We start from the raw sequence: 13,634 nt of genomic DNA, 5'->3' as shown, positions 1-13,634 counted from the left end.
TTGTATTAAAGTGTGAAAATGCTGGCATGTTGATTGCACATCCAATCTATTGTACTTCATCCCAATGAATTGCCATGCCTGGGAAAGATTGACATCTTTTTGAAGGATGAGCCATCACAGAGAAATTTAGGGCCATTGGCTCTGATTGTCTGTCCACTGGCTTACCACCATATACAATGGTCTTTCTACACAACAGCTTGTACAAGGTGAGGAGGCTGGAGGAAGGAGCATAACTGATGGATCTATAGGTTCACTCTCTGAGCAAATGGCTGAGACAGGGTTCCTATTTAAGAGGAGTCTTTTGTTCAAGCAAGGAGGTCAGGGGACTGATCACTGCCACATGTAAGGAAGAGGTGCAGGAGGGAATCTTTCCAGCCTGAAAAGCTGACAACCTCAGACTCACAAGAAGGGTGCATTTCAGGGCTTCGTTTTCAAAGATCTGTATCTGTCTTGTGTTTTACGAGTAAAGTTATCCTGGCTAAGAAATTCTTCTGTGAGATCTATGCTCCTTGCTATCCTGACTAGGGATGTTAGAGTATAACAAGTAACCATTGAACCGGATAAGCACATGTAAGAGACTGGGTCAGACCTGGGCAAAATACAGCCCACAGGCTGCATCCGGCCTGCCAAGTCACCAGATCCGGCCGTGAATGCTGCGGAGGAGGGGACCTAGGCAGGTCTCCCTGCTTGCCTTTCCCCACCCACACACAGATTAGAAACATAGTTGCTGGGCAGTTTTTCTTTAAAAACTCTTGAGCCTGGAGGGGAGAGGGAAGGCTTTATGTGCTACTCTTGCCCCCAGCACGTTCCCATTGGCCAGTTTCTGGCCAGAAGCTGGCCAATGGGAGCTGCCTGTTTGAATAACAGGCAGCCATGAAGCACCACACCCCTCCCCTCTGGGGCTTGTAGTTATTCACAAAGCACATGGCTGCAGCGTGTGTGGGGGTGGAGCAGGCTCCTTGCCTACCTGCTTGAGATACTACTGGGCTGGTAAGTCTCCTGGCCAGAGCCTGCCTCTGGCACACCAACACCTCCCTTCCCCAACCCTCTGCTCCCCCCAACTCCTTCTCTCTACTCCACATACTCAAGTCCTCTGCCCCCCTCCTGCACCCATATCCTCTCTCCGATCTGGCACCCCAATCCCCTGCCCCAGATCAGTCCCCTCCTGTCCTAGCTCACAACCCAAACCCCTGTACCCCAATTTCCTGCCCTAGGTCATAATCCAACCCCCTGCATCGTTGTCTAGTACCCCAGGTCACAACCGCCTTCTTCACCCTAACTCCCTTGCAGACCCCACATTCCCTCTTATACCCCAGTCCCTTACCCCAAGCTCCCTTCTGCACCCAACCTCCATCCCAGACCCCACATCTCCATTAATATAATGGAAGAGTGTGGCTCTTGACCACTTTCTAAATTCTTGGAGTGACCTCCCTTCAAAAATTATTGTCCACCCCCCTGGACTGGGGGCTTCACGCAACACGCAGTCAACCTTGACAGCGGAACTCCTTGACAGATGATGTGAAGACCAGGACTTTAACAGGGTTTAAAGAATTAGATGAATTCATGGAGGTTAGGTCCATCAATACTTATTAGCCAGGATGGGTAGGAATGATGTCCCTAGCCCCTGTTTGTCAGAGGCTTGAAATGGGTGACAGGAGAGGGATCATTTACTGATTACCTGTTCTATTCAGTCCCTCTGGAGTATCTGGCATTGACTACTGTTGGAAGACAGCACACTGAGCTAGTAGATGGACCTTTGTTCTGACCCAGGATGGCCATCCTATGTTCTTGGCTTTCGATTTTGGGGTCTAGGCTAGCAGTACCTTGTGTCCCAAGGTGGAGCATTAGACAAGAGGTCTGAATCAGGGAGAGTGCCTTGTAGACCTACAAGTAGAAATACCTTTAATTTTACTCAGAGCCAGCTGGCCTGAGAGCCAAGATCAGCTTCACTCTCAACAGACTGTTGATGACAGAGACCAGGTTGTGACACTAGAGTTTAACACAACAGCAGTATGAAAGCTTCCCTGTTTGCCCAAAGATCATTTTTGGGGCAGCAGCTCTGAAGTTTGCTACAATGACCACATTGGGACATGCCTATGGTAGGGATGTAATAGTATAGTCAATTAACTGATTAACCGATAAGCAAAAGCCTATAGGTTAATGCTATAGACTACATTCATTCTTCCCTACTCCTGGCAGTACATTTTTTAGCAGGCTGGCCAGCCACCTGGCTCAGTCCTGGCTTATGCCAGGTTAGGTACCTACCCCTGTTGTGGTTCTGCATTTAAAGTGTATTGGGGGAGGGGAGGGGGCAGATGAGCAGGCAGCCTGGCTCAGTTCTGGCTTGCGCCGAGTCCTGGAGCTCTGACTGCCCCTTGGACAGGGACTGCTAAATCACACTTCTGCTTCTGCATGAGAGGCAGCAGCGTGGCGACAGGCAGCTAGTCCATGAGGGGAGCTCTTTTTAAAAGTGTTTCCCCTTGAGAACCAGCTCCTGCTTGGCACCCGACGCTGGTGCCTCTGATTCAGAGGTAGCAGCGCGGAGTGGCTGGGGCTTCCTCGGGAGTGGGGCCGGAGCGCACTGGCTGCTGGCCCCACCTCTGGGGACTATAGAATAGGCAGGTAACTGGTAAGAATTCATGAGGTTAATCGACTATTCAGTTAACTGATATTTAACATCCCTAGCCTTTGGGAGCCTGGTTATGTGCTTGCTCGTGTCACATTGGGCCATTGACTGGGTGCAGTATTTGGGAGGAGCATAGACTGTGCCTATCCATTCTCATCCTGCTGTTGATTCTTGATGGTGCCTTGGAGCCTCCTTGGTGGCCATGCTCCCTGGGCCACTTTTCAAAGGAACATCTGCTGTTGGATCAGGTTTGCTGCTGGGAGATGAAACTAATAAACAAATGGTGATGTAGTTTTAAGGCTGAGAGTTGTAAATGAGGGAATCCCATGTAATCGGAAAACAGGCCTGCCGTTATGGGAGCATATCCAGTGCAGATTTTTCCTGTGGGTATCTGGTTGCAAATGACTTCCCTGAACCCCCAGGCTATGTCTACACTCGTGGCTTCTTGTGCGAGTAATATGCAAATGAGGCTGTGTGGAATATTGCCGAGCCTCATTGCATACCTAATGAGCCACCATTTTTTTTCAGAAGAGGCTCTTGCGCAAGAAGGAGCATCTACACTGCCCCTTCTTGCGCAAGAAAAACCCTCTTGCGCAATGCCGTTACACCAATTAGTTTTCAGGAAGAACGGCATTGCGCAAGAAGGGACAGTGTAGATACAGGCAGTCCCCGGGTTACGTGAATCCGACTTACATCGGATCCCTACTTACAAACAGGGTGAGGCAACCCCGCACTAGCTGCTTCCCCCCAGCAGACCAGGGAGATGCGAAGCTAGCGCCCCCCCAGCAGACCAGGGAGACGTGGAGCAGCTTTTCTCAGCAGACACCTCTGCTTGAGAATAAAGGACTGAGGGAAGTGAGGTGTGGGAGAATAAAACTGAGCTCTGGAGAAATGTTTGGCTAGAATTTCCCCTACAATATGTACCAGTTCCGACTTACATATAAATTCAACTTAAGAACAAACCTACAGTCCCTATCTTGTACGTAACCCGGGGACTGCCTGTACTCCATCTTCCGCAAGAGCCTCTTCTGAAAAAAATGGTGGCTCATTAGGTATGCAAATGAGGCTTGGCGATAGTCTATGCTTAGCCTCATTTGCATATTACTCGCGCAAGAAGCCGCGAATGTAGACATAGCCCCAGAGTTCATGGGGTAGGCCAGTCTAATGACCTGGAGCAATGCTGTGTGACTAACCATGTGTCTTGCAATCAATGTCCAACCCTCTCACAATTTATATATTACCAGGGAGAATCAGACAGCACACAATTCTGGGTATTAGCAGTAGGGATGTGAGCGTGCACCTGTTTACACAATTAACCAATAAACCTGTGGTCGTTAGTTAATCCTAAGGGTTACACCCCTCCCATCCCATTGTTGCCTCTGTATCAGAGGCCATAGCTGGGGGGCAAAAGGGGATGCAGGAGCTAGTACTCATAGGGCGTCTGTTTAAAAGCCAGCTCTCCAAGAGCATTGGCTCCCGCCTGCCCCCCGTGTATAAATGTGTAACCGCTAAAAAATTCAGCAGTTACACGTTTACCAAAATAAATGTTTGTTAACATCTGTAATTAGTGGAGGAATATCTGAATTGGGAGAATTAATAAAAGCAGAAAAAAAGCAACCCCTTAATTTGGAATATTGCCTTTTTTCAAGTCAGAGATTTCTCACTCTGCCGGTTAACAGTACTTGGGCAAAAGGAAACGGAGAGATTTGCTCTTTGTTTCTGACTTTTGGAGGATGGTTGGTTGCATTTCTAGCCAGCAGCCTGTCTGAAGTTCAGATACAATGGTACGGCATAAAATTGGTCAGATGTTCTGTAGATGGAATCCTGCAGAACTTGGAATGTCACGTCTGTTCCCGCCGGGGTTGTGTCGAGATGCGCAGATGAAATTGTTAGACTTTGCTTGGGTCTGTGAAAACCTCCTGGGTGACTCTAGTATTTTGACAGGATCAAAATGTGAAGTCGAAGATCTCCCTTTTCCCAGAAAGCCCACCTTTCTCCAGGCCTACCTTGCCTTTTAGGTGGGAGCTTAGTGGTTGGCAACATCCCTCTGGTTCAGGATGGTGATTGCACCGGGAGGAGCTTTTTGCTGCCTGCCACCAGGCTGGAACGCCCCCCCTCCTCCCAGCCGCAGGCAGGGGTTGTTTCAGCCCCGGCCACAGCAGCCCCTCCCTGCAGCACACTATCCAGGCTGGAACAGCCCCTGTTTGGGGGGCATCTGGGCCCGCTGCAGGCAGAGGCTGCTCCAGCCCCACCAGTTAACCTTAACCAGTAAGCCTCATCCGTTAAGGGTTAAACCAGTTAGCTGATTAAATCTCCACATCCCTAGTGCAGGTCCCGCCTGGTTGGAGTTTTCATTGTGCAAAGTTCCCAGGGCTCTGAGCTGAGATGTGGACTTGGGGCTGGCAAACCCTTCACTAACCAGCATTTGATATTAAAGCAATATCGTACAAACTCTGGCAAGGGAGAGGGAGGCAGCTAGGGTTTGAATCTGAGACCATTTGACTGGCTATTTAGTGCTTTGTTTTTGCTGTCAGAGCCAAATCTTGAGCCCTGGCAAAATTCCCATTGAATGGGAGCTTGAGTCGTGTTCATTTATTTTTTCACTCCCATTGAAGGTAGCTACAGATTCATGTATTGCATTTATTTGGCTCCTGTGATCCTAAAGAGTGCTGACCATTTCTAAGAGGATCATAATCCTCAACCGGACTTTTTTTTAAAAAACATGGGCCATATTGGCTCAACTTAGCCCAGCTAGCCCGGTATCCTATCTTCCAACAGTGGCTAGTGTTAGATGCTTCAGAGGGAATGAATAGAACATGGTGAGTGAATGACCCATCCTCCGATGTCCAGTCCCAGCTGGTAGAACTCAGATGTTTAGGGATAACCAGAACATGGGGTTGCATCTCCTGATAATTTTGGCTAGTAGCCATAGAGGGACCCATCCTCCATGAGTTTATCTAGCTCTTTTTTGGACCTTGTAATAGGCTTGGACTTCACAACATCCTCTGGCACAGAGTTCCAGAGGCTGACTGTGTTTTGTGTGAAGAATAGTGATAGAAATGTAGCCGTGTTAGTCTGGTGTAGCTGAAACAAAATACAGGACTATGTAGCACTTTAAAGACTAACAAGGTGGTTTATTAGATGATGAGCTTTCGTGGGCCAGACCCAGTTCCTCAGATCAAATAGTGGAAGAAAATAGTCACAACCATATATACCAAAGGATACAATTAAAAAAAATGAACACGTATGAAAAGGACAAATCACATTTCAGAACAGAAGGCGGATGCGGAGGGGGAAGGAAGGAAGGTAAGTATCTGTGAGTTAATGATATTAGAGGTGGGGAAAGGTAGATGTCTGTGAGCTAATGGTATTAGAGGTGATAATTGGGGAAGCTATCTTTGTAATGGGTAAGGTAGTTGGGGTCTTTGTTCAGCCCCCCGTGGAGAGTGTCGAATTTTAGCATGAATGACAGTTCAGAGGATTCCCTTTCAAGTGCAGATTTGAAAGTCTTCTGGAGTAGGATGCATGTGATTAGGTCGTTGAGACAGTGTCCTGTCATATGCTTATGAGAAATTCATACAAGTACATTACAGAAGTAATCACTAAGCCGAATTACTGCGACTTCATAGCTATGCGTCAGGTGTTCATTTCTTGGTGGAATATTTTATGGAGTGTTTCAAATCCAGTGTTGTCATCTGCCAAAGAGCAACAGTTGAAGTCAGAAGGGGCGTGTGACTCTAAAATGAGCAAAAGAAATAGTAAGAATTAAAGGTTTTGAATTTTGACCCACTTTTGCAATTGTATTGTCTGAATTTTCATTAATTGAATGCCCATGTTGATCATCTGCCATGTTTTCCTGCAGGCCTCCTTCCCTGGGAACCTGCAGTTGGTGATGGTTCTGCGTCCCACTGGGTTTTTCCAGCGCACTTTCACCGACATCGGATTTCGCTTTAGTCAGGAAGATTTTCTACTCAAATTACCAGTAAGAATATATTGGCTGTGCATTATGCTTATGTCATCCTGAACACTGATTTGATTATGTGCTGCTATGTCCATGCTGTGTACTCACTCAGTCCCTAGTCCTGAAAAGTAAATGGGGCTTTTCTCAGTATTAACTCAGCATTTCAAACAAAATGTAGCTTTTCAGAAGCGCTGGATTTTCCTGCTGTATGGTGTTGTGAAAAACGCATGGCTATGTTTTCCTTTGGACGAGAACTAGATTGATGTTTGAAGGTGATGGATTGGGAGCTCTGTCAGGCAAAGCTTGCTATCTGCAGAAGTGGTATTGTACCGGGCAGTGGCAGTACAGGCTGAACTATGTGACTGCCCAGTATGCCTCCATCCCGAGCAGGAGCCGAAAAGGTAGATCATTATTTAATACCCCTTTAACATTGGGCATGTCTGAAGAGACTTCCAATGCAAGTGCCGCAGTTGTGGCCAGTCACCCTCACCTTAATCTCAGGGTAAAAGGCCTCAGAGTTTGGGGTAGGGGGACACACTCCCTAGTTGGACTGGAGCGGCCCTCCTGCCTGCCTCTGTTTAATTAGTTAATTGGGTTAAACATAACATTTAACTGATTAACCAGGATTTTACATCCCTGCCATACACTGCTGGCCTGTTTCACCAGAGTAGGAAGGCTTGTCACCATGCACTATTAGACTATGTTGCCGATTTCTCCGTAGCCCACGGTCATCTGTGGAACCAATGTGTTTCCTGCAAGTTTCCCCTCTACGGGTGACCATCCTGAGAGTCATCCACAGACTGTATTCTTTTCCCTTCAGGAGTCGAGATAATTCTTGTAGCTCTCCCTCCTGCTTCAGGGTCTCTTGTAATAGCCCTCTTGCTTCCTGCAGCCATGTACTGCAACTGAGCCACTTGCTGGCTTTGATCTTAAGCTTATCAGCCTTAGTTGGGATGCAGCTAGCCCATCACTGAGGAAACTGGGCCCAGCTCTTCTTAAAGGGCCCGCCACCCTGTGGCACACCTTGTCTGTGAAATCATAGGTACTTTCTGTGCTTGGGGACCGGGACCAATGGAGAGTGATTGAAAGGAGAAATGCTTCAATAGTATTTGAGTCTGAAAGACTTCGTTGTAATCTCCTCCCCAATTATTAAATTAAATTATAATAATAGATTACATTCATGGTAACACATTAATAGTATTAATTTAATTATTAAATTAGCTTATTGCTCTCATTTTTGCTGAAAAATCACGGAATGTAAATTTTTCACTCAGTTTTGTTTTCAAAACAAAATATCTACCCCCTTGTGTTATTGTGCATTCATCTATTTTTCCGAAGCGTATATCTAGTAATATTTCCACTTAACCATACTAAACATTTTTTATCATTAATTTAGCATATATTGCTTATTTGATATGAATATTATTGAGGTATTATTAGTATAATAGTTTAAGGACACACTTATAAGGGCTTGTTCTACAGCCTGACTAAAGACATAGTACCAGGTTATTTCTTAGTCTACCTAATCACGACTAATAAGCAACCCTTGTTAGTAAGATACACCGTTACCAGTTTCAGGCCCCCATCCACCTCCACAAAATCCAAACACCCTCCTGTAAAAACCAAAACCCTGCAGAATCTTTGAAAAAATCAAAATTCACACAAGAAAAAGGTTAATTTTTGCATCAAAACATGTTAAAATATGTAGTTTGCCTATTTCTATATGGAACTGAGCTGTGCAGTGCCCAGAGGGAATTTTAAGAATATATATTTTTTCCACATGAAATGTAACTCTCTCCTCTCCAACAATCACATCACTGCTGTTTACACACTTGGCCATTGGGTCCCTGCTGAGGTTTCTCTGCATGGATCCTATTGCAGGATCTCAGGGCCTTTGTAAGTATGCGGTTCCCCTTTAAGGCCGCCATCCTATGAAGACTCAAACTTGTGCTCACCTGAACACTGTGTGACTGTCTCATAGAAGTCAATGACACTATCTTAGGGTATGTCTACACTGCCACCCTAGTTCGAACTAGGGTGGCTAATGTAGTCATTCCAACTTGCAAATGAAGCCCAGGATTTAAATATCCTGGACTTTATTTGCATGTTCCCAGACGCCGCCATTTTTAAATGCCCCGTAGTTCGAACTACCTTCCCGTGGCTACACGTGGCAGGGACTAGGTAGTTAGAATTAAAGCTCCTAATTCAAATTACCGTAACTCCTCCTGCAATGAGGAGTAATGATAGTTCGAATTAGGAGCTTTAATTCAAACTACCTAGCCCATGCCGCGTGAAGCCGCGGGCAGGTAGTTCGAACTACGGGGCATTTAAAAATGGCGGCGCCCAGGAACATGCAAATAAAGCCCGGGATATTTAAATCCCGGGCTTCATTTGCAAGTTCGAACGACTACATTAGCCACCCTAGTTCAAACTAGGGTGGCAGTGTAGACATACCCTTACTGTGCACAGAATTAAATTGTGCAAGAGCTTTAGCAGGATTACTGCCTTATTCTGTGTTTTTTCAGTACCTACAGAGCCCTGATTCAATCCGGGCCTTGTATGTGCTACTGAAATATAAATAACAGTAAGACACAGATTTTTGGGCATTGACACTTGTCCTGTAACTGAATTGGATACATCATAACATCAAAAAGTCTGTTCAGGTAAATGAAATGTTGAGCAGATAGAAGTGATTACAAGCTACTCACAGGAAATCTGGGTGTGTCACTAATTTGTCCATCCAACTGAAACTGAAAATGGAGAATATTCTTTTTCTTAATTGTCAATGAAAGATCAAATAAATGGCAAATTTGCCATTCAGTCTGCTTCTTTGCAAAGTTCTTTCTGTGGCTTCACCCATCTGCTTGCGCTCAACTCTGAGTTTTGGGACACTGGCAGCTGGCTAATTATGTCTGGCTCAGAAGAAGCTGGGTCCATTCATTTTAAGCCAACCAAAGTAGAATAACTAGATATTGTAAACTACATGCGTGTGTTACATAGTTTGTATTTGATATGTACACATTGATCTCAGATATGTGTAAAATGAAAGTATGTTGTAAAGAAATAATAGATGCAAAAATCAGTTTTGTAAATACAGTAGGGCCTTGATTTTTAAGAATACCATTCTAATGTATGAGTTGTATGAACCATTTTTCCTGACATAATAAATATGCACATAATGAAAGTAGTGTCAGTGAAGAATAAATCGACATCCCTTCATATTCTGGTGCCTTCAGCGCACTGGAAATTAGTTTGTAAGATGAGAAGAAATTTGATGCAAAGTACAACCCTTCAACTTAAGCACCATGCCTACTGCGATTTTTTGAGATGTTCAATTTTATGAAACTCTTCAATCCCCATTTAGTTTGTAAAATAGAGATTTGTACCTGACATACTGCAGGCTTGATTCATATGTTAATTATGCATCAGTTAAGGATGTTTCTTTGTCCCTTGTTCCCAGGTTGTTATGCTGAGCTCAGTCAGTGATTTGTTGTTGTATATTGATGAGAAGCAGCTAACTCCGGAGTTCGGGGGCACCTTGGAGTACCGTCATAGCGAATGGGTTATCTTCAGAACTGTACGTAGTGCTGCTTCTGTGCGGTTACTTTGTGTGAAGCCTAGCTCAAGCAGGGCCGAGTTCTACAAAGTGCTAAGAGCTGCTGCCCCTGCTGAATACCTCCTGGGAGAGTATACACCCTCAGTTCCTTACTTAGTGCTCTGCAAGATCTAGCCCTTTGTGTAGCCCAAGATATTGGCAGTGCTTAACAGGATCTGAAAACAGAAGGGCTGTCTGTCATTACCCCCTCATTTTCCTGTCTCCTAACCCATCCATCCAGCGGTTTGTATGTATCCTCCATCCGCCCCACCTCATCTCTGCTGAGGGATTCTTCACCCTCTTCTCCCAGGCTAGCAGTGTCCTCTCTGCTCCTTCCGGGCAGAGGAACCATTCTGTTGCTCAGAGGAAGGAGTGGACCTGACTTGAGCTCCTAGGTTCTTTCTATTCCCTCCTTCCTTCCTGTGTGAATGGTGTCGTCTTATGAGCAGTCCTGATTGGCTGCCTTCCTAGGCAAGAGCAGCCAATCAGAGAGAGTTGGTCCTCCCCTCCCTCCCCCACTGTATAACAAACATGCATCCCTCAGCAACCCAACTGGCTTCTTAAAATTGTTATTTCAAAAGTACATGACCCGGCATACTTTAAGCATTGTTTATTGACTGGGATTTTCAAAGGAATATATAGGAGTTAGGCACTGATTAGTTAGGACTTCTATAGGTCCCTCATTGCTTTAAAATCATTTAAAAATTTTCCTCACAGCAGATCCAAAGATCATTTCCTATTGTCACGCTAGTTTAAAATGGCAAATACTGTGTGTTTTTCTTCGCGTGTGGGTTAAAGTAGTTAAATAACTCTGGTTGTTCCTTGCATGTGCTACTCTTTCATGTTGCCAGGTTTGTATGCCATTGGCCTCCATGCTTTCTCAGAGCTATATCCTGCCTCACTGAGCAATAGGTAGACTGTTATCTAGACAGCTCAAAACACTAATGAAAACGACTTCCAGTTACTGCTTCACGCTATCGTCCTGGAATGAGCACCACAAGGTCAGACCCAAGGGTGAAAGTAACTTAACATTTCTTACAGGTACTGTCCTTTTGTAACCTGGGTCCCTGCCAGCTCTTTAAATAGCTCCCTGCTGGCTTTTGCTGCAGCTCAGCCAGCTCTTGTCATAGCTGCACACCAGGACATACCTGCTTACTTTCACCTCTCAGACCTCTATATCGGCATGGAGCACATTGTAGGATCAGGACCAAAAGCATGTCTTTCAAGTTATGAACTGGCATTAAGTATTACCGACAGCACCTTACTGCTTAACAATGTACAGGAAACCCCTGCCTTACGACAGCCCAAGTTGCAACTCTTCACACTTATGGCCATTTTTTGTAAGTGTGGAAGGGGCTGAAAACCCCCGACTTATGTCCTCAGCCCACATTTATGATGGCGCACGGAGCCTATCATAAATGCGGGTTTGAGTTGCGATGCCCCCGACTTGCGACGCTATCCCAGGATCCGATCGCGTCGCAAGTTGGGGGCAGCCTGTAACATACTGAACTTTATTTAAAAAGACAAGGCTGAGAACATTCAGAGAAAACCAATTAAAAAAAATAAAAATGTCTAATGTTTCTGCATGTTATAACATTCACAAGGGAGACCCACCATAGAGTAATTGGGTGGCTTAGCTCTTCCTTTTGGACAAGGATTAAATTACATGAACTTCCCGGCTACTCTGAAGCTAATGCCAAATCTCCCACTGGCTGTCAGACAAGAAGATTTTGAGACCTGGGGTGCTCAAATGAGCTCTAAGAAGTTAATTGCTCAGCTCCCATTGAATGTCAATGGCTTGGATGCACCTAACCCTCTTAGGCTTATCAGCATTGGGTCTCAGTGCATTTTTTGATGCAATCTTAGAATATCCTGACTACTGAGATGATGAAATAATTGTCTTCCACCAGGCTATAGAGAGTTTTGCGCTAACAGTGAAGGAAATTGCGCAGATGTTACAGGCTTTCGGCACAGAACTGGCAGAAACAGAACTACCGGATGACATGTATTCAATTGAGCGCATCCTGGCTTTGCGCACAGAAAAGTATTGTCAGCTCAAGGTATGCTACTCAGAAACTCAGCTCTGTATTAAGCCAGTCGCATACTGTCAGGTAGGACTTCTGTGGTTTGATTGACTATTCTCTCTCCCTCTCCCTCTCTCTCTCCATCCCTTCTTTCCTCCCTCCCTCCTTCTAGTGTATTTGTTATGACCATTAAAATAAACCATAATCATGTCTGTATGTTACCTCTTTATTTGCCTTTCACCTATTCAAACAATTGTCATGCCAGCGCCCAAGAAATGATGTCTATTCCCAGCTGCTTATTTGATAGCTATACAAGTGTCAGAACGCTAGAAACAAACCAAAAGCTTGCCCATTCTTGAGCATGCACCACATTCTTCAACAACGTTGTGTCTTCCAAGGAAGAACTATGAAAGGCTTTTCTCATGGATCTGCTTGTTCATACCCAAATCTGGCATATGCAGAGGGAACAGAATGCCAATTTCCCACTGACATCAAGGGGAGTTTTGTATATATAAAGAGAGCAGAAAAGAATGGTAGATTTGAAGGAGAATTTTGACCCATCACATCACACGTCTCATGAATGTGGCTGCTTATTCACAGATACGGTGGGGCAAATCCCACTCTCCCAAATGACTTCTGCAAAGTCATTTGGGAGAGCAGGATTTGAGGGGAGGCAGTGAATGTATAGCTAATATATATTTCAGAGAGTTGGTCTGTGAGTGCGTCTGTCTGTTTGTCTGAAATTTTCAGCAGTTATACATTTATATGGGGGGACAGCTGCCTCCCCCTTCCCACCTTGCCTCTGCTTCAGGTACATGTGGCCCCGCGGGAGCTGGTACATGTAGCAAGCTAGATCCCACGTGCACCGGCTCCCCGTGCCACTGCTTCTGCCTGCCCCCTCATGCAGTGAGGGGCAGGGAGTAGCTTGCATATAATCGTGATCATTAACGAATGAACCCAGGCTCATCGGTTAACCATTTAATCATGTACACTAGCACATTCCTAGTATGGGTTTAGTTGTGCCAGGAAAATGGGATATGCCCAGAATGGGATTGCTTCTAATAAAACCATACAGAAAAGAAACAGAATCACCAGGTAGGTGAATGGCTTGCTGGGGGTGCCTCCCTTCCCCCATTTGAGACTGCTCCAGCCTCGAGTCTCCCACCTCCAGCCCCCCTCTCCTCCAATTTGTATGGAAGCATTGCTGGCTATTCCCCTTTGTCAGGGAGCGAGGGCAAAGTGCACAGTTTGCTGCCTTCTGGGAAATGCAGGGGGCAGACAAACCTGGACCTTCTCCATCTGAGAGACATGCATCTCTCCCTCAGCTGTACCCTCTGGAGCTGCAGTGGCCATGGAGAGGCACTTTTCACCTGGCCCCAAGCTGCTCAGGGGTTTGCCTTTTCTCCAGGCTGGCTTAGGATTGTTGTT

General features: G+C 45.6%; 1 protein-coding gene across 3 annotated transcripts in view; it reads left to right on the top strand.

The window, feature by feature from the left end:
- Positions 1 to 13,634, top strand: part of MCF2 (MCF.2 cell line derived transforming sequence) — a 128,692-nt gene that overhangs the window by 37,925 nt on the left and 77,133 nt on the right. For all 3 annotated transcript variants that reach the window (XM_075941058.1, XM_075941057.1, XM_075941059.1), the window contains 3 exons: positions 6,489 to 6,608; positions 10,048 to 10,164; positions 12,093 to 12,242. In XM_075941058.1, the coding sequence (XP_075797173.1) occupies positions 6,489 to 6,608; positions 10,048 to 10,164; positions 12,093 to 12,242 (387 nt within the window). The remainder of the gene's footprint in view (positions 1 to 6,488; positions 6,609 to 10,047; positions 10,165 to 12,092; positions 12,243 to 13,634) is intronic.

Source organism: Pelodiscus sinensis, chromosome 13 (genome assembly GCF_049634645.1).
Source record: "Pelodiscus sinensis isolate JC-2024 chromosome 13, ASM4963464v1, whole genome shotgun sequence".
NCBI lineage: Eukaryota > Metazoa > Chordata > Testudines > Trionychidae > Pelodiscus > Pelodiscus sinensis.
This window is presented reverse-complemented; position numbering and strand designations above follow the sequence as displayed.